The sequence below is a fragment of the Silene latifolia genome, chromosome 10 (genome assembly GCF_048544455.1).
Source record: "Silene latifolia isolate original U9 population chromosome 10, ASM4854445v1, whole genome shotgun sequence".
NCBI lineage: Eukaryota > Viridiplantae > Streptophyta > Magnoliopsida > Caryophyllales > Caryophyllaceae > Silene > Silene latifolia.
Genome location: NC_133535.1, coordinates 21,454,819 through 21,477,520, shown reverse-complemented (window position 1 = coordinate 21,477,520; position 22,702 = coordinate 21,454,819). Strand labels below are relative to the sequence as shown.

General features: G+C 33.3%; 1 protein-coding gene across 1 annotated transcript; it reads right to left on the bottom strand.

Annotated features, from left to right (window-relative positions):
- Positions 1-9,972: 9,972 nt before the first annotated feature.
- Positions 9,973-21,357, bottom strand: LOC141605337 (uncharacterized). Its single transcript, XM_074424053.1, has 13 exons — positions 20,880-21,357; positions 18,560-18,633; positions 18,305-18,388; positions 17,801-17,881; positions 15,143-15,223; positions 12,911-13,003; positions 12,140-12,319; positions 11,927-11,994; positions 11,770-11,821; positions 10,938-10,991; positions 10,738-10,830; positions 10,503-10,569; positions 9,973-10,395 (listed from the first exon to the last, which is right to left on the bottom strand). Exons 1-13 carry the CDS (start codon positions 21,019-21,021, stop codon positions 10,304-10,306), a joined length of 1,161 nt encoding a protein of 386 aa, XP_074280154.1. The 5' UTR covers positions 21,022-21,357; the 3' UTR covers positions 9,973-10,303.
- Between the last annotated feature and the right edge of the window lie 1,345 nt (positions 21,358-22,702).

Here is a 22,702-nt window from a genome sequence, read left to right as displayed (position 1 = left end):
ACAAGATCCAATCTCTATACAGATATATATATATATACATATATATATATACATATATATATATATATATATATATATATATATATATATATATATATAAAAGAGAGTTTTTTCGAGCGATCTGAGAGCGTCCACATCATCAAAAACCAATTTAGGAAACTATAATTTTTGATGTTAAAAATAAAGTGGAAAATCTTTTAATTATTATAATATGTATATTTCCTAAATTATATTCAAGTGATATTTCCAATTTTTATATCAAACTTTTACATTTCATTTGGCAAAAAAATATCGTTAAAAAAATTATGAAAATAATATAATTAGCTTTGTGTTAAAAAATGTTATCATTAGAGTATAAATTTCATATTATTTGCACATATTAAAGATGGTGTACTTCTTAATACGTAAAATTGTGTACTTTTTCGTATGTTTTGTCCCACATTGGAAAATAAGTAGGTGTGGTGAATATACTACATATAAATAGTAGAATTGTCCCACATCGAAAGATTAGTATAAGGTTATGTGATCCTATGATTATAAATATGATGCATATTTGGAACTTATGTATCCACCCAAAATTTTTTGAGTCTCATAAATATTGTTTTAAAGAGTTCTTAAGATTTTATATCATTATCTACGATATGGTATAAAAAATAAAGTGGAAATCGTTGGGAACTACCCGGGAAAGAGTTAAGAACATGAACAAGAAAATAAAAAAAAATAACTAAAGGTTTTACTAATGGTAGTCTCCTGACACAATACAAAACTAAAGATTTTAGTAATGGTTGTCTTCTGAATGCATTAATAGAGCGTTAATGAGTCGTTATATGTACGATGTAGAGATCTATATCTAATGATCGAGACTCAGTGGTTTTACCTTCAAAGAAAAATAATATGTATACAATAGTGATTTTTTAAGAAGAGACATGTATTTCTTGGTATGTTATATCTTTCACATTGAAAAATAATGTAGGCATTATGAACATACTAAGTCTAAATAATAAATTATGTATCTCACATTGTAATAATAGTATACGGTAGAGTGAATCTATAAATATAAATAAGAGGCATCCTTGAAACTTAGGTATTAATACAAAATTTTTTGATATAAAAGATATAGACTTTTTAGTATGTTATATGTCCCACATTGAAAAATAATGTAGGTGTTGTGAATATATTATGTATAAATAATAGAAATGTCCATATATATACATTTTCTATATTATATTAAAGTGATGTTTATAATTTTGATATAAAAACTTTATATTTCATTTTAAAAAAAAAAAGTATATTATGAAAATTATATAATTAGATTGTGACAAAAAAATGCTATCATTAGAGTGTATATGTATATTGTATTGTATTGTATTTTCTCATTATTAAATCGGGTTGATGTCAAAGTAGGTGCAAAAAAAAATGGTGTACTTAGTATGTTATTTGTCCTACATTGAAAAGTAACGTAAGTGTGGTGAAAATACTATTTATAAATATTAGAATTGTTCCACATCGGAAGATTACCATAAGGCATGGTGATCTTATGATTATAAATAGAAGTGATAACCCAAAATCTTTTGATTCCCTTAAGTATTGTCAGAGATAACTCTTAAAAGAGTTTGACAATAATGATTTCTAACCTAAGTTAATATTTGGAAAATCTTTTATTTATTATAATATATACTATCAAATAGAATTTTTCCACATCGAAATATAGCATAAGGTGGGTGATTCTATGAGGATCCTTGGTACTTAGGCATTAACCCAAAATCTTTTGAGTCGCTTAAGTATTGTCTTGGAGAGCTCTTAAAAGTTTATATCATTATATTTTCTACCTATGGATTTTATATGTCACATATTGAAAAATAATGTAGGTGTGGTAAATATACTATGTTTAAATAATATAATTAGAATTGTGTTAAAAAATATTCTATCATTAGAGTATAGGTTCTTATCATTTGCACATAATTTAATTATGATAAAAAAAATAGAAAACAAACGTCCATGGTAGCATGTGTAATCTATCAAAGTTCAAGGTTACCATGAGAAATTTCAAATATTATAATGATATAGTTAATTAAATTTGTATTTAAAAAAGAGATATCCGTACCAATAAAACAATAAAGGGGTATTATTTTTTAATTGTTATTTTATTGCCACGCCATCAAACTTAACGTCCATTTAACAGCCTTTACATTAGAGGGTACCATGGGCAAAAAAATGGAACCTCAAGGGTACCATAGGCAGATTTTTAAAAGTAGGGGTAACATGGAAAATCAAACAAAATTAAGGGGTACCACGGGAAATTTTCGTATCTCAATTATGTTAAATTTTGTTTGAAGAAAAACAACGTACAAATATTAATGGAGAGTACTTGATCATATTATTAAATTTAAATATAACTATTAGATATAATGAGTAGCAATTGTCTATATTCGGTATTCGAGATCTGGTTGGATGTCGAGCTAAGTGCAAAAAAGATGATGTAATTCTGAGTATGTTATTTGTCCCACATTGAAAAATAATGCAGGTTTGATAAATATATATTACGTATAAATATTAGAATTGTCCCACATCAGAAAAAATTCAATTTTTGTGAATATATTACTTATAAATAGTAGAATTGTCCCACATCAAAAGATTAGTATAAGGTGGGGTGATTATATAATTATAAATAAGAGTTAACCCACGTATATACTAATCTTTTATTTTTTTTGAAAGAGATAATTTTAATAATATGTAAACAAATCATTAGACATATAATGTAAACATTAAACGTTATAACTTTTTTTTTTGCATTATAAATAAGCTAATTACCCCGTTGCAACGCACGGGCATTCAAACTAGTACCTTATAATTTGGGTATTAAGAGCAATAGCAATAGTAGTTCTTATTCTTGGGGTTGTCAATAAGAACCCAAAATAAAAAGTTTATCTATTGCAGCCACAAGTTGGTTCTTAATTTTAAGAATTAAGTTCTAAAATAAGAACTTGGTTGTTCATACATGAAAATTTGGTGACCAATAAACATGACTTTGAAAATTGTGATTACCAATCACATATTTACTATTTTCCATTTAAGAACTTTATAAAAATGTCATCTATTGTGGATAAAAGTTCTTAAACATTGGAATTAATGAAATGTGACATGGTAAAAGAAGAACTTTATTCTATTGCTATTGCTCTAATTTTGGAATTAAGAACTAGATTACACATTAACCAATACAATTAATGCATATATTAAGAATTTATTTCCTCTTTTGGTTTCTTAAATACAACCCACTAAATTGAATTTATTTCCTCTTTTGGTTTCTTAAATACAACCCACTAAATTGAAATTCTTTGAATTTCGTTTACTGCTTCCATCCGCGAGAATGTTATAGGTTGACTAATAGTTATTTTATTTCCCCTAACTTATTAAAAAAAAATAGTAAGGATGCTTTAAGTCTATGACGGATATTATTCATCGTAAGAGAGACCAACCATTAAAACTACCAGAGTATATTTATTTCCATCCAAAATCAATCAACCAATCATCGAATATATACATCTATACAAGCTACTCCCTCCATAACCGTTAAAACTAGTGGAGTATATTTATTTCCATCCAAAATCAATCAACCAATCATCAAATATAATAATACATCTATACAAGCTACTCCCTCCATCCTAATATTATTTTTTTGGTTCTAAAATGCACGAAACAAATATAATGTATAATTGTTTACTCACTTCGTCATTTGTTACATTTGGTTTTGGCACAAAGATTAAGGAAAAAGGAGGGGATTATTTATGATGGTTATAGTGGTCCATAATGGATGTACTTCCTCCTATTCTCTATCATCTTCCACATTTCCTAAAACGGCAAATTCACAAAGATCTCTCACTTTTCTTATTTATAAACAATTGTGGAAGAATATAGAGAATAGGAAGGAGTAGTTATTTACCTTAATTATTAAGTAAAAGAGTGGTAAAAGTAAATTTAACTTGTTCCTGTTATCTGAGAGCATCTTCAATGGTAAGCTAGTTGGTACCTTTGTCACATCATTTTTTTGAGTTACAATCATTTCAAGCTACAACTTAGGCCCTGTTCTTTTTTTTGAAACTTATAGGATCTCGAATCGAATCGAACTTATAAGATCGAATCAATCGAATCGAACTTATAGGATCGAATCGAACTTATAGGATCTGAACTTAACTGAACTTATAGGATCTAAACTTAACTGAACTTATATGATCTGAACTAAACTTATAGGATCTCGAATCAATCGAATCGAACTTATAGGATCTCGAATCGAACTTAAATTAAGTGAGTATAGGATCGAATCGAACTTATAGGATTTGAACCGAATCGAATCGAACTTATAGGATCTCGAATCGAACTTATAGGATCTCGAATCGAACTTATAGGATCTCGAACTAAACTGAAATTATAGGATCTGAACTGAACTGAACTTATATGATCTGAATTGAACTTATAGGATCTGAACTAAACTGAACTGAACTTATAAGATCTGAAATTAACTTAAATTAAGTGACTTTAAGTTCAAAAGAACAGGGCCTTACTCCAACGGTGAAGCCAATTTCCTACTAGCTTGATGTGACTCACCTAACACACTCTCCTATTTTTTTTATTCAATTTTAAATTTCTAAATATAAAATTAAAACATTATAAATGAGGCCACTATCCCCTATGGAAAATGTTCTTTTTGTGGGTCTATTTAAGCAAGTAGCTTTACGGTACTAGCTCAAATTTTTTTAAGCAAAACTAATCTATTTGGATTACTCCAATGGTTGAGCTACTAGCTTACAATTTTTTAAAATTGCAAGCAAGTCATTTTTCTCAACTATCGGAGATGCTTTTAGGCCCTGTTCTTTTGGACTTAAAGTCACTTAATTTAAGTTAACTTCAGATTCTATAACTTCAGTTCAGTTTCTATAAGTTCAGTTCAGATCATATAAGTTCAGTTCAGTTCAGATCCTATAATTTCAGTTTAGTTCAGTTCAGATCCTATAAGTTCAGTTCAGATCCTATAAGTTCGATTCGATTCGCCCGATCCTATAAGTTGATTCGAGATCCTATACTCACTTAATTTAAGTTCGATTCGAGATCCTATAAGTTCGATTCGATTCAGATCGATCCTATAAGTTTAGTTCGAGATCCTATAAGTTCAGTTAAGTTCAGATCCTATAAGTTCAGTTAAGTTCAGATCCTATAAGTTCAGTTCAAATCCTATAAGTTCAGTTCAGTTCAGATCTCATAAGTTCAGTTCAGTTCAGATCCTATAAGTTTCAGTCCAAAAGAACAGGGCCTTATTGACCTGGAAATAGGAGACTTGAACAAAAAGTGGAACTGTGAACCTGGTATGAAAATCCAGGATACATCAAATCAAACGCAACATTAAAATCCGATCATGAATTTGTGTCAGAAATCCAGAACCTGTGTCATCTTTTGTCTTTTTATTTTCCTTTTGATTCCATTTATTTGAATTGAAATCTACTCAGGTGAGAGAGTTGATTGTTCCCTTTTCGAGGTAAGAGTGTAAGACTAACAAATAACAATTGGTCTTCTTTGTGACGGGTTACCATTTGTGGCGGATATTTTGTGAGATAAAATGGTAACAAAATGGGTTAGTGGAGAAAGGGGACCACATGAATAGTGTTGCAGAAAGAGAAAAAGTGGGTACTTTGTGAGGTAAAATGGTATCCGTCACTCAAGAGTGACGGATATGTGCCGTCACAAACAAGAATTTGTGAACAAATAAACTTATCAATAATTTCAATCCGTCTCATTGTAAACAGACTCTATTCGTCAAAAGTTATAGACGGATAGTAGCTCTTTCACAAAATACAAGGGGAGTATCCACTTTCCACCCACTTGCACTATCTATTCTCATTTTGTGAGAGAGACACTCTCCGTCTAAATTGAAAATTTGTGCAATAATGTATAGACCTAGCAAAAACAATCTGACTCGATGACCCGACCCGAAAAGGCTGTCCCAAGAGCCGAAAGTGACCCGAACTACATCACCCGAAAATCCGAATTGACCCGACTCGAACATGGCTTGAGGTTTCTTGACCCGTAACTGACCCGCCTGAAAATGACCTGATCCGAAACCAACCAACCCGAAAATGACCTGACAAAACATAACTCTACTTGAACTGAAAAGACTTGAAATGACTTTTTCTCTCTTACTCATTAACCCGAAAATGAGCCAACCCGAAATAACCCGACCCGCTTGACCCGACTAACAAACCTGAAACATAAAATGACCGAGCCGACTCAAATTAACCCAAAATCAATGAAAAACCCGAACTGACCCGACTCGAACCCGACTTAATTGACCCGTTTGCCAGATCTAATAATTTAGCGTGTGAAATAGTTTCATACTATGAGACGGTCAAATTTTATAAAAGATAATTTATTTATTAACAGAATAATATTAAATGAATAGTGTTTTATAAAAATGGAGTATCTCACGACGTGAATTCATCTTTTTGTAATTTGTGAAACTGATTATTCTTCAACTAGTATAGACTCCGTGTAATGTATGCACCGTATTTATAGCGTTTTACTTTTTAGTTATTATTTGTGAATTTTAAATTGTCAATTCATCTATTTTTCATGTTTCTCATCATTGTATTTTGATATGAGAAATAAAAAAATTAAATCGTAAAAAGTCATGAAATGAGTGTTTTTTTTTGAATTTTTTTTAATGAGAAATTAATGACGTTACTTTATAAATATTTACTAATAACATATTTTTTTAGAGACAACTTTTATCATAAATAATCAATGAATTTTTATCATAAAATTCTTAAGAAAAAAAATAAATAATTTCTTTATCATAGAAAGATTAGAGATAAATTTATACAAAATGTGAAATATTAAATGTTATAAATATTCAAATGTAAAAGATTATGCCCATTTATAACCCGTCATGTAAATAGCTATAGTATATGCTAAAAATACAAAACACTATTCTAGGAAACATGTTTTAGGCGGGAAAATTTAGAGTTTCTCCTATTCATTTAGTAAATAGGGATTATCCTCAACAAGTTTTTTTATCTACTTTTGCTTTTATTTACTATCAACATAGTCTTAATTAGTCATTTAGTAGGAGATTTAAGAAGATTATCATTTCTCCAAGGATGACCCCTATAATGGAGGTGAAAATAATTTATGAAATTTGTTTCAAAAAAATAATTATAAAATTGTTATTAGAGTATTTAATTTCTGAGTGCATAAGAAGAAAATATATGTTCTATCTTTTGGCACTATTATTTGATTATTCGCAACCTCATGTACTACTTTTTGATAGCTTATGCATACGAGAGATTAATTTTACTTGTATCATTTTATTATTAAGGGAGAGGACTATGTTAGTTAGTCCATAAGAGGATACAACAATATACAAGATGCAAAAAAGAGAAGGGTTAAAATTTACGACTTATTACCTTTGTACAAATCATTTTTTTTTTTTTGAAATTGTCATCTCATTAATAATCAACTAAGCGTAGGTTACAATGAAGATAACAAATAGACAAAGGAAAATCAAGATTGCTAACCTAAAAAATACATTCAAAATAACTATCTAAATACTGGTAATTGAGATGAATAAATATTTTAACACGTGATTAAAATATTTTCCATAAACATAAATAATTGAGATGAATAAATATACTTTAAAATTGCCTCATTTAATTAAAATATTTTTCACAAATCTTAAAAAGTGAGGTAATTTGAACGAATCTGAGGTAGTACTTAACTAGAAATATCTGTTTACCCTTTATAGAAGCACAAATTCTCATTATAGACGGACACTATCCGTCTATACGTATAGACGGATACCATTTTCCCTCACAAAATACCCATTTGCCATAAAGTGAGAAGCACATGAGGGTGTCCCACCTTGTTCCCCCTATCCATTTTATTAGAGGTCTTTACCCGTCTGTTCGCCCCATCCGTCTATACTAAGACTTATTGCTATTGAAGTGGAGATGGAAAGTTGATAGGGTTTTCATACCAAAGAAAATCGATGGAGGGACCTAGAACTTTGACGAAAGTGTTGGTAAAATTGTATTTGACGTTCTAAAATGTCATTATACCTTGTGATTCTTTCCAGATTTGGTAGGCCAACTTAAGCGTCCCAATTTAACTACGCTTGTTTAATTTACAGTTTCTAGAGTATATTTCAGTAAGGGTGAAATTGAAGCGTCCACAATTTTAAACATAAAGCAACCTAGCTATCCACCTTCTCTTTCTCACATTTTCTTCTACATTCTCTTCTAATAACCGATTAAAATATACTCTCTCCTAGTCTAATTGTTGGTTTTCTTTCTTTTGGACATCAAAATTAAGGAAATGAACTAGTTTTAAACCCGTGCAGAAAATGCACGGGTCGTAATTAATAATATACGTTATCAATTTATCATTGTATATAAGAGCATTTAAATGAGTATAATTATCCTTGACTTTGTTTATTGACATCACAAAAAAAACAGCAATGAGAATATATTCAAGCAAAATATAAGGGGTTTTTTTTTTGCCAGCGGTAAAGATAAAAATAAAATATAAGTATATTATTGTTATAGGTGACTTGTTGAAATTAAAGTCAAGAAAATTATTTAAAGTGGGTTGGAGAGTGATAACTGGTCTACAATTATTATCACTAATTATTGAATTTGAGTAATTAAGAATTGACAATTGAATAATCAGAGTAGGAGTATGAATAAGAGAGGAGAGAGGGTAATTAAATGAGATGTAAAACATGGGGGGACCCATACAAATCCAATTTTCTGAATTTTATCGGCCAATCATGAGCCTTTAAAAAACTGGCTTTTATACTATGTAGATTTGGACCACACAAAACACCCTACCTCACATGAAATTGAATTTGTACCACACAAAACTTACCAAAAAAGGAAAGATGAACCAACACCCGACTAGCATCAAAAAGGAAAAAGAAACCAACAATCAGACTAGGAGGGAGTAGTATATTGGCCTCATCCACTTACCATCCGACCCCACACGATATATATTATCTTAATCGATTATGAGAGGGTCAAGGGAGAAGATAAAAGAGAAGGTGGGAGGGAGAAGGTAGATAGCAATCTTCATCCTAAACCATACGATATTACTTAGGCGAATCGGATTGATATCATATTACTTAGCGAATCGGATCGAATGTCAGAGGGATAATACCAAGTGTCTAAACAATGTGATTACATAAACATTATATAATTATTAGAACCTGTTGTATCAAAGAAACAAGTATGAAAATAATGCGTATTACTTGTATACTCAATAACTTGTCTCCTCCGGCAAATATGTATTCTACATCATTTTTGTTTCATGTATTTTTTAAATGTTCCAACGATCACGACACAAAATGAATCATGTTGTAGGTATTAAAAATCAAGTTCCAGACTCATACCACCCAGCAAACCAGACACCCCTTTAATACGGTAGTCTATGGAATACTAACATTATCTCATAATACGAAATATTTGAATCATATGTTCCTCTAATTTGGGAGTTCAAGTTCCCACCACAGCACTTTCTAAAGCTAAAATGAGTTTTTGTGCATCCCCTTCATGGTTTCACACATTAAAGGTGAAAACGTGTCGTGACGTTCGTATTGTTAGATTAAAATTTAATCTAAAATGACGTTAGATTAAATTTTTGATTTGTTTTTAGTTTACTCAAGATAATTTCCACATGCAGTTTCATAGTGGATATGAAAAGTTATTTGCCAAGGGCATTTCCACGGCCGTCGCAGATTCGTAGAGCATATAATCAGTAACTTTTGTCTAGAAATAAAACGGGCCAATATAATGGGCTTGAAACTATACACGAATTCACATATTACATCAAGTCATCAACCATCAGATGCTTCCGAAAAACGGCACTGGGAACTGGGAAGTATGAACTTCAACAACCGTAAAAATGTAACCAAATCATTCATAATCCACGGCATAAGTGAAATGTCCTTATTTTGATAACCAAATTACCGTTTATAGTGGCGAAAATAGACAAACCATTTGTTAACTTTAAATTTGATGTGGCAAAGAAAGTTGAGTCGTTTGCAACGGAGATTAACACTGCTGATTGATAAACTAAGATTACAGAAAATCTATTTTTATCTGTCAAAACTGTACTTTTCAGAATCCGACATTGCTGCCAATTGTATGTAATTTTTTTCCCGGGAAAAGATGATCTTAAGAACAACACTATAAATTGGCAGACCCATGGGAATTTCAACAGTAGCCTTTTGTATGCTACGGAGTAATAAGTACAAAAATCTCCATCAACTGAACTTCCCAATTTCCATCTTTTTCTTGATCGCCTTTTGTCCATGGTAAATGAATGAGTCAAGGATACCCGACACAGTGAAAACACCTTCATCATCAAAAGAACCCAAGTGAATGCCATTATAGTAGGAAAGTGGATATTATTGGCTCTATAGACGGACCTAAAGATGTACGGAAAGGATATTATTAAGTTACCTCCAACTATTGCACAAACATTGGTAAGAAAGTGCAGGAAAGAAACATGTCCCTCTTTGAACGTCACCTAAAACATATGGAATGGAATTAGAGCTTTCTAAATTAGTGGATTGGTAGGCGTAAAGTTAAACAAAAAATCCGGATGCAGAAAATGGATCATATCAAACTAATATACTACATCAGAATTTGGGTAAAGCTTAAAATAGGATATTAACACGAATATCAGAAAACTCACCTTAATTGGAGAAAGATCATAAAAGAAGAAAACACCAGGCAGAGATGAAAAGTGGCCTGCACTGGCACTCTTAAAGTGCTCAGTCACGGAAAACTACAAAACACAGTTGAGCTCGATTAAATTGATTGACCATGTCAAACTGGCTGTAAAACATAGAAGTATTAAGTAGGTAGAAGTATCTGTGTCGAGTAATAATTTACCTGATTTGATTGGATAGCATGGCCACTCAAATCTGTGTAAACAGTAGGCACTACCTGTAACACAAATGAAGTTCAAATTAAGATTAGTGTCTTTCAGTCAGGGTGTTAAGCTCTGTAATATAGCACCATAAAAAGGTCACTGCGTCTCTCTCTCATCTATACACCCACTACAAAGTTCAGGAGTACCACGTGTCCACGTCGCTAATGATGAATAATTTCTCTCAAAATGTTATGACACGAAAATATCAAATCTCATCTACATAAAGTGGCCAAAAAAACCTAACACGAGTTCAAAAGTGTACCAGGGCATCAAATAAAAGTTACAGAAAGGCAGGACTTGCTTGAATAGTTTTTTTTTTGGGGGAGGCAGCTGTAAAAGCAATAAATTACAATCTCATAGTCCTCTTATCTATACAATGAACGAAAAAAACAAAGAGGCAACAATACCATCGAAAGCTTGCTTGAATTGAGGATAGTTGTTACGGGGTTATGGAGGCAAAATACACAGGATAGTAGGTCGTGTGAATGTGGATAAAGGAAGTGGATGAAGACAGGCTAATAACTACCGATTAAGAGGGTAATAGTTACCCACCTCCACCATGGTGAACTGGTGATGACCTCATCAGAATTATAATTCCACCCCACCGATCTATCCTCTCAGGACCTCCCTTCACCACCCACCTTTCCCTCATTTTCTCCTTTGTTTTGAGCTCCATACCCCGTAATAATTACCTCCAATCAAAGCGAGCCCTAAGCGGTGAGGGAATCAATACCATGTCCCTGGTAATACATTAGCTCTAAACGGCATTTGGACAAAAAGTGAAAAACAAACCTTCAGAAAATACTGATACATGCCGTTTGGTGTACTGTGCGTCCATTCCACGCTGAAAATTAAAGCCGCCAGAATTAAAAGTCAGACTAAGAATAAAACAGTCGGCATTTCATGTACGCTCGATCTACATAGAGGAATGACTGTGAAGAAGGCATACCCATCAAGTGGGTTTACAACACCAGGGTAGTAGTCGCCAAAAGCCAATCTATTGATCTTGTGACTGATCTGTATAGGCACGTAACATGAGAAAAATAGCACTCTCAGGGATCATAAGAGAAATAGAGAAGGCGATTAAAAAGATGGAAAAAATTCATTAATACAATACTAGTACTTTACAAGCACTGGAGAGTAAGAAGCAAATATGGCTTACATTGAAACTATCCTTTTGAAATGCCAACAAATCATGGACTATAAAACCTGACTGATGAAAGCTTTTCCCAGGCGCAAAATGAAAATTTCCAGCCACTTTGTTAACTTCCAGAGACCCATAAATATTACATCCTTCGCCTTCTTCTTCCTTAATTTTCTGTAGAAAACCTTCCCTTTTACACTGCAAGTCAGACAAAGAACACAAGTCAACGTCAAATAAAAAGAAAATCATTGGCCACAACTTACAAGAGTTCAACAAAGCACAAATATTTTCTACAAATCCAGAAAAATGTGCAATCAAACAAATTAGACGCGAGCTTTATGAGTATAGATTTGCACACGGTCTGTTGTCCAATTTGCGAACAAGATTGCCTAGGAATATATAGCTTGTGGCTACTGAAAATTCAGAAACGAACAAGCACAAGATAAAGCCAAAAGCTGTGCAATCAAACAAAATAGATGAAAACTTTATAAATACAAATTTGCACAAGGTCTGTTCTCTAATTTGCGAACCAACGAACAAGATTACTTAGGAATATATAACTTGTAGCTACTGAAAATTCAGAAATGAACAAGGACAAGGCAGAGCCAGAAGCAGGAAAGTTCCACGATAAATCTAAAAAGGTATGTTACAATCCTTCCTATTGAGAAGTTTAACCTAAAATTTATCTCGGGAACTACATCTAGAGATATATAGTTGGACACCAGATGACATATGATTATACCCATTGACTAATTCAGTACTTCGATTAATGTAACCAGATCTACTAACCTGGTCTAACAAATCAGGGTTCGATATTGCCCAGCCTTTCTTTGTGTATGCTTCACGAACATCCTCACAAGTGTTACAGCAATGATCATCTGTCTGCAATTACAACAAAAGGTCAATATGCAACAAAAGAAGACCATGTCTGCATAAATAATAAAGAGTAAGCATATCATTTTGTGAAGAAGACGGGACAACTTCTGAATACTCCCTCCATTCAACTCCAAATAACCCATTTCTTTTTTTTGACACTATTCATAAGTGAAGAGTATCTTTACGATTCCTTGCGATCTATAAGAAAAAATATGGTCATGTGGGATCTTGTTTGATTCACCTTTAAGAGTACGATAAGAACACGAAATTTTTATATGTTTTCATAATGTAAAACTAAAGATATTTACGTTACAAACCATGCATTGGCAAACGTGTAAAAGGGAAATGTTGTGTTTGGAGTTGAATAGAGGGAGTATATAATAGCCAATGGACGAAAGTCCCCAACCTTCCCATACACCTTCATTTTAACAGTAAATGGCCTTAACCTATGATGCTCGAGCTGGGACACAAGTATCCAACACGGGTATGGATCCAGTGTCAGATCTTTATATTCTCAAAACCAAGAACTTGGGGATACCTTTATGAAGGGTCTGAAGTCTAAAATTTGGACTCGGCTATTTTTCTTTTCATATTAACAATTTTTACTTCTTTTTTCCTCCTTTATTTTCCCTTAGGCAGCTTTACATGGAATTAGAAATTATACTCCGTAGTAAACTACAGAGGTAATTCCTTATTATGAAGTATTAGAGAGACTTAATATTACTACCCCCTATGCACTCAATCCCCACCGCCTCTTAAATTAGTATTAGTTCCGTTATGAAATCTCAGCTACGTAACCTGAATTTTCTATAGGAAAGGGAGAAAGATATATTACTAGTTCCCGATAGCCTAGGATACTTCAGGCGAGAGATACACTAGAATGGCCTTTGGCGCAACCGCTTGTGGGACAAAAAAATTGCATATGTCGCACTAGGAGTGGCGATCCCAATGGTCATAGTAACGGGATATCACGGATTTAACAAAGCAGGACACGGCCAATGTAGCTATAATTTTAATAACATTGATGGAGCAAGTGACTATTTCACTTCTTAAAATTTCAAATTTTAGATCGATTTTTATGTTGATTAGTTAGTCTACTTTTTCAAACTCACGGCCTCTTTACAAATGCGCAAGTGTGTGACCATTAGCAAATCCACTCATTTACAGAATTATTCTGCAAAGAGTAAATTTTTGTCAAGTATTGCATTTTGATGTGTCATCTATTGCAGCCAAAACATGTGCCATTTTTTTAACATGGAGCTATATGACAGAAAATTAACATCAAGGCAATCTAGAATTCCACTATGTTGTGTAATGGGCACATTTTTGTAACATGCCACCACCATATAAATAAAAGACAAGATTCATAGAGGAGACTTGAAAGAGATTTCATGCTACAACAACAATACCCTAGTGTTTCAAGCCCTCAAGGGGTCACACAAATTGTGAGGTACGAGGGGTCAGATGAACGCAGCCGTAACCTTGTGTTAGCAACTAAGAAAGGATATGTTCACATGACCCAAAATTGCCGACAGTTACATCCAATTTGACGGCTACTTCACAATTTATATATAATAAAAAAAAAAAAGAGCAGCAATTACAATAAGCTTACTTTTAAAAAGCGTGCCCTAAGTGTGCCTAAGGCGCACCTTGGATTAGGCACAGGCCAAAACACCTCAATACTTTGTGCGCCTTAAGACAAGGTTCACCTAACGAGGTTCACTAGTATGCATGCTCCAAATCTTTTTTCTTCCACATCTTTAATTATACCATTTCTTTTCCGATTATTCCTAACTTTTACTCTTGGCCAACTTGAAAATTACTGCAAGGTTTACTGTTACCCAAGGTTCATAGCCAAAGCTAATGAATCTTTAGTTCCAGGGGAAATGGAAATAAAAACATCCCATACTGAACAAGATCATTCCAAGACACATTTCCCTGTTATAACACATCGTTTTGAAACCAGGCTCTTACAGATTCAAGATTGCTAATGCCTTCTGGAACTCCTAGATTACTACACGCGGAGCTCCCAACGACAAGAGTAGATTGAAACAAGACAACTATATATTTATTTTCAGAGACAAAATTATACAAAAATGGCATTTGAAATAGCATATAACTCCACAAAAAATGAAAAAGGCAAACCTCTTCAGCACCATAACATGAGCCACAATAAGTCTCGTTATGTTCTAGTCTGCCACCATGTTTCTGCAAAGGCTTCTCAATCTGCACCATTGACGAATTGTCAGCAAAAATGACAGAATGCACAAAGTACAGAAATAGAAAATTTCACATCATTGAAATTAATCAGTGACCATGCATGATTCAAAGCAAAATAAGGACAAGGAAATGTCGCCAGGAATTGACATTTTTTCAGCCATTAGGAAAACAAGCAATCTTAGTTTTATAATGCGCGTCTCTTTGACACGAGGAGCACTGTTTTTTACAAATACCTTTTTAAAAAAAATGTGTAAAAATATATCCTTTTTGGATTTTAAAGAGGAATAACACGTCAAAGTGTAAAAGCTAATAATGTGGCAAAGGAAGGGCATAATAAATGAACTACAAAAATATAAAATGGAAATGGTGTAGTAGTGTGCTTCGTTAGTTGCGCCGCATCTACAAGGTGCACTGACAAGTGTTGGCTAATGCCTTACAGACTCTTGGGATTAAGAGCGCTCTATGCACTCTATATATTAGTTTAAATTTTCCAGCGAATGTGATATTTTATTCTTTCTGTTTTTGTTCCAGTAGTTAGCGTGATCCTATGAAGCTATATCAGTTGTATTTGCTGGCTTTTCACTTGAACCGTTTACAAGATACCTTAGACCAATCTACAACTGTATTCTGTTGTGCAGTTGTGCTCTTGTCGAGGATGTCTATTTTGCTTACATTCTCTGAACTTCGCTGACTTTAAAAAGGTTTGCTGAATTTTGTTGAACTTTTCTCAACTTTACTGAACCATGATCAAATCCCGTGACTCGCGCCTCTCAAAGAAACATGAAATGAAAATAACTAATTTGGTGTTCAATAGTAATTGTTCTTTTTTTCATGTGACCAATATACAATAGAGAAAGAAAGTTGCTATTTTAAAGGAAAAATGTGCTGCTTCCGTGGTTTGAGTTGGATACTTGTAAATGCAGAAGTGTTGCGTTACTTCTGAAGAGACAAAAATGGGGCATCAGAGATTTTACCGAAAAGTTGATGAGGTAACAGAATTGAAGGAAGAAACATTAGGAAGCCACTGATTTTTTTAGGCTAGTAAAAGGGGGGCTTAAGTTTCATCTTATTGAAGTAGGCTGAGCTGAGCAATGGGTTAACCAAGTCGCCTAGCAGCTTCATTAGCTGTTATGAAGGACTCGATATAAGTTATCTTTTTGAATTCTTTTACTTCCAAAAATCGAACGGAAAATCTCGTGTATTGAGAAAGATAGATAATCAAAGAAGAGAAGCAAGATGGGGAAGAGGTAAAAGAGAAACAAACGGGCAAATCGGAGATTAGAAGAGTCAGAAAATAGAGATGGGCGAACCAGGCCATCACAGCGTTGTAGAGAGGCTCTGTTATGAGGCCAAGGGATGGGTGTTGGGGTTTAGATTAGGCGGTGATTCTACGAGGCGGGGTGGATAAAAGAAGGTAACAGATCTGAGGAGAGAAGAACTTGGTGGGTGTATTTGATTATCTTAGGAATTAAGAAATCATTCTTGTACGAGGAAGTCATATTGTAGTTGAATTGCTCAGAAAAATTATGCAATACTGATAATACATTCCTGAGGAGAGTATTACTGTATGAGACACAACATATCAGTTGCTTCATAAGGAATATACAGTTTGGCATAAATAGTGAAAATGATGGATTTAGTTACTATAATATTACTTTCACAAATTTCACACAAATCACATTCAAAATAACTACTAAAAGATTACTAAAAACAGAAGTACAGACCATAGTCAAAAATCAAATATGAGGGCTTCAACAATCAATACAGGCAATGTTTTGAATAAGACCATCCCGCAGTATGACAAACCTATGGTAAGTCATGGCAAAACGTGGTGAAGAATTAAAGGTTAGAGATGAGCTTTTACATTTTCAAGTTAAAAAGTCACCCAAAACCTGAGAACACCATGTAACTGCTACGGTTGTCTTATACTCTTACCAAACCTTGTTCTTCACATGTTATGTATTAATACTTCAGTAAAAATCTCACACTTTCCCACTCCCTCACCACTTACAAAGAAGTGTATGTCACCATCTTGTTAAAATAGTCTATCAGAGGTTCTTTTTCTTTAATTGGGTGGCCTACAACGCCCTAAGTTCAGTTGGGTGATTTAGCAAGACCTTATGTACAACTTGGGTGACTTAACATGGCCTTAGTGCTTGACCTGACTTACTGCTCGTCTCTTCAGCTTCTCCGAAATGCAAAATTGTTTAAATTGCAACGAGACACACAGCAGACTAAAAGAATTTTTCACCTCAATAATATCTAAAACACACTTCTTCCAGCACGGTCATCAAACTAGGAAAATCAACACCTCATAAATATCAGCCTTCAGCTACTAGATAGGTCAAACTAAATGGATCAACAGTCATCAGTCATCACTGGTGACTTTAGACCCGCAAGGCACAAACATTTATAGCATAGCAACATAAGCAATATTTCTGGAAATTTAGTTTGGCACGAACAAATCAAGAAAATAGAATGACAAGATTCTAAAACAAATTGACACAAAACCAGCATATCAAGTTCATGGAAAAAATATATGTTGGTGCCTTCGAAAAATAGCCAGAGGGCTACCATACCAACCTTTGGAGCACCAATACCGTCCTGCTTTGACTCTATAACGTTCCCGTGTGAATCTATTCTTTTCTTGATGATATCATGTCTCTGTCAGAAAACATCAACCACCAAGAGATCAAGTTATATAAAGACCATATCACACATCACATAAAGGACAAAGTATACTACCAGCTCAAAGCCATACAGGTTTCCGGTTTCTGCACTACTAAAATTAATTGTGCAACTAAAAAGTGAGAGTTTATAGAGGATAGGGTTCTTTCCATTGACAAGTATGCTAGCCTTCTCTTTTCATATTTTATCATGTTGACAGGTATGCTAGCCTTCTCTTTTCAAATTTTATCATTTGTCTCCTGACAAACGACAAAACGCATACGACCTCAACAACAAGAGCACAGACTAGTGGAGGAGGGCACTAGCAAATACCAAATAGATCAGGTAATACATACACTAAAGAAGCTTACGAAAATGTGAACAAAACAACAACATTAGCCAATGATTCAAAGCACATACTACATCAAGGTGTTGTTCTCCGCTAATATCCATAGCATCGATGCTGACAATCGAACAAGGCAATGCAGGGAACGTGACATCAAACTGCATGTCATCCGGGGAAAAAAAACTTTATTAACTCGCGTTAATTTAGGAACCATGAACTTAATACAAATTTCAAAAGCGGAGACAGAACCCTGCACTCTAGAATATAAATGTAGGCATGAACACGAACATTAAACAAAATTAATTATACAAGAGATCTTAAACATTTACATTAATGCGCAGCGTTTCTCCTCTTGAAGTGTCCACTATAAGCTGGGTTTCCGTTGCAGCGTGCAAATATAGACCTACCAATATATTACAATAATACAAGATAGGTTAAAGCCTATAAATTTCTATTTTGATTGAAATGGAAAAAAAAGGGACCAGTTATCCAGATTCCAGAGCTTGTCAAAAGTGAATGGCATATAAACAAATTTGAGCACAATATGAAATTGTGCCCTGCCACAGAATATGAAAATTTTGAGAAACTCAAGAGAATTAGAACTTTAGAAGTTATTTGACCCATATTACATTCCCACATATTCACCATCACTGCGACAGTAAGTAAACAAAGGACACCTCAAATGTTTGATGACCTCTTGCCTTGCAACGATTGAATCAAATCACAAATGAGAAGGGAGAAAAGAAAGTATAATCTCGAAACTTGATTATCAGGGTTAAATCACAAACCAAGACTCTTCTTTGCTATGGTAAACCACTTGCTGAAGATAATCCTGAAGCGTGCAATTTAGCCTTTACTTTTTTGGTCTTAAAAAAGCCAAAGCTTGCCAAAGAAGTAGCTAAGCTTATGTATAATTAGTCTTTAAAACTTATAACCCCATATATTCTGAAGCAAATAGGTTTTCTTAAACCTCCAAAACCTGAACTTTTAGGAAATTCAGAAACACTTATCTTCATCCTCTAGGCAGGTGAAGAAAACCCCTCTGTTTTTTTGTTTCATACATGGTACCCTTTTGCTTTTTAAAACATATGTGATGCCCCTACCGTTTATTTGTAACAACCAAACGTAACCCTTGGCCTCTTATTCGTCGAGTTGCACCGTTAATTGCAGACAATGCGCACATTGGGTTTCGTTTTAGCTTATATGGCAATGAGTGGACGATGACGTGGATCCATAGCATTTCTTCCAATTCAAGCACGTAATTAACCTACCAATTATATTTTAACTAAGAATTGACTTTTGCTTACCTCACCCCTTCTCCCGCCAACAACATCTCAACCCCACCCACAACATCTCACGCCACCCTCACTCCCACCAACAGCCACCTTATGATACAGGTATCAAACCATGTTAAAGTGGCCACTCATGGCTCTAAAAGCGTGCATTGATAGTGTTTGCTTCCTGACCAATACTGTTTACAAACGAGTACAAACATCATCCTCCTATAACTATTAAGTCTCCTTGAAATTTTCCCTCCAAAGTGCTCATTTTATAAATGGAAACTCTACCATTAGTGATTAATATCTTTTTAAATGCCTATTATATATCAATTCATAAAAATTAATTACACACCATTTTAATTGTGAACACTATAATCTATTAGGAGTACTATTTTTTTCATGACAAAAAAAAACTTTTTACTAAAATAATTTGTGAAAGAATTATCAAATATCATATGTTTCCTGATATAAAAAAAATCACTAAAATACACATCCCATGCTTAAAAATACATTAGTCAACTCTCTTGATTAGTTTTTCGATTTCAACTTTTTTTTTTTTTTTGAAATCAAAATATAAGAATGACAAATTTGAAATATTAAATAGTTGACAATTGAAAATCCGTTAATATACTACTTCCTATGTAGCTAATTAGCTATAGTATGTTCACATTTGACTTTTAGCGGTCATTTAGGTAACACTTTGACCACGTTTCTTTGCATTTATATATAACTCCGTAATATTTTTGTCCAGACATATTTTTATAAGAAAATAATTTATAAAAAATGTAAATATTAAATAATTTTATATATTCCATAATGTTTCAAATTTCTACTCCATCTTACCAAAGAACCCTAATCTTAGGCACCTTGACCTAATGCATGCCACTAGCTCTAGTCCGAGCAATTGAGCTTAATATTTTTCGCAACTAGAATAAAAGTTACAAAAACACAATACTTATACTTCCAACATTATTAAAAATGTAGACCTATGGTAACTAGTAAGCTAAATAATGTCGTGGTTACTGTAAGACAGTAATTACGCGTCAAAAAAATGCAATCATCCTCAAAATTAATCCAATTCAAACAAAAACGGCATATTCGACTCGACATCCTCCCAACATTTTAAAAATGAATTATATAACTAAATATTCACAAACACAACTCGCAATATAACCTCAATTACATACAATTATGCAAATGATAATGCAGGATCAAAACATAAACAACAAATCGGCATCTTAAATGCGCAATCGCCTCACGAAGCAAAAAATACGCAACATTTGTAGAATCAAACACAATCACACATCTGAAGACGAAAAAAACCGAAAAAAAATGAATAAAAAATAGGGAGAAAGAGAGGAGAGAGTACGGAGTTCGGAGAAGAAGAGGAGAAACATGACGAGGGAGGAGACGAGAGTGATAAGACCACCGGATAATGTCCTGCTGTAGAAATCCTCGTTTATTTTGGGATACGCGTCCAAATTCTTAATCTTATTGAATAATCCCTCCATTTTTATTATTATTTGATTTTATTGAATAATTAAAAGAAAAAAATGGAAATAGAGTTGAACTTTGATTGAATTGAATTGAAAGTTGATTCAATTCAATTCAATTTGAGTTCAATTTTGATTATTTCAAGCAGGCGAGATCGAAGATCGTCTCGCGTTTCTCTCTCTTCGTAAATTTATTTTAATTTTGATTTGGGAATAAATATTGGGGGGATGGGCTGAAGAGAGAAAAAAGGGAGGGAGGAAGGATGAGGAGTTGTCGCCTGAGAAGAAGGGTATCTGCTTTCGCTGGATCTCCGTTTTCTCTCTCTCTTTCTTATTTAACTCAATACCATGGATGTTTATTTTTCAATTGAGTAGGTCTCCTGTGAGACGGTCTCTTAATAAGTTTTATTGAGATATCATTGTACAATTTTAAGGAAAAGTGGTATTAAAGGTAATAAAATAAGTATAAATCATAATTAATGATAAAATGGGTACATTTATTATTTAAATAGGTACGAAATAACTATGTTACGATCAACAATAAGGGCTTGCCTGGAATCCATGGAATTATTAAGGGGGTAAGTTTTATTGGGCGATAATTACTGGGAAAATTAATTTGTGGGATAATGAGTTCCTTGGTGATATGTTTGGCATAAGAGTAATGATTACTGAGTAGATCTTTTACTCTTTTAATCATTACCGAGGGGGAGGATGGGTAATGTATTACCCCTTCACAAGGGTAATAATTCCAGGAGGTGAATAATTACCCGCATATCAAACATGGGAAATACACCTTACATATTACTCCCCTATTCATTCCCCTCCTATTACCCTCAATCCAATCAAGCCCTAAAAGAGGTACGAAATACAAATAAAAGGGTACGAAAGTTTGATCTCTCAATAACTTAGTGAGAGACCGTCTCTCCCAAGTTTTAGTGTTTTCCATTTATCATTTTACATTTTTACTCCATGCTCATTTACCCGATTAATCGACCCCAAAGGGCTGACTCGAAACCGAAATTAATCCGAGATACGGGGAGTGTTTGGTTCACACAAAAAAAAAGTATGAGGTATGAGTTTGAAATGACTCAAACTCGTACCAAATGTTTTTTTGGTAAATTTGGAGGTTTCATAATCATACCTACGCATGAGGTATGAGTTTCTCATACCAAGGAGGGGGTGGGTATGAAATTAATACTCATGGGTATCAAACTAAGAGCATCTCCAATGGTTACCCAAAAGGACTTGCTTGTAAATAAAAAAAAATTCAAGCTACTTGTTTAACCATTGGAGCACTCCTATTGAACTAGCTTAAATTGAGCAACTAGCTCCATGGAGCTAGTAGCTCAAATGGTCCTACAAAAAAAACCTACCAACTAAACTAATACACGTGGAAATGTTGTTGTGCATATGGGTCCATCTAAGCCACAACACTAGTAGCTTACCATTGTAGTAGTTTCTAGCTTAAAAATATTGTAGCTTGAAAATCTTATGTGGCAATGGTAAGCTAGTAGCAACTAGCTTACCATTGTGGATGCTCTAAAATGAACAAAAATATGAAAAACAAATTATAGCATATTATAAATCCAATTTTTTATATACTTATTTGATTAAATAATTATTTTCATGATTTTATAATAGAGTTTTTTTAAAATGTGCCCTAAGGACACATGTTAATAATCTTAATATAGTAAGATTG

Coding starts and splice junctions, on each gene's coding strand:
- LOC141605337 (XM_074424053.1), bottom strand. CDS start 21,021: ATGGAGGGATTATTCAATAAGATTAAGAATTTGGACGCGTATCCCAAA. Junction 17,882..18,304: donor GAGAACAACACCTTGATGTA/GTATGTGCTTTG, acceptor GTTTTCTGACAG/AGACATGATATCATCAAGAA. Junction 11,822..11,926: donor GTTGTAAACCCACTTGATGG/GTATGCCTTCTT, acceptor TTTAATTTTCAG/CGTGGAATGGACGCACAGTA.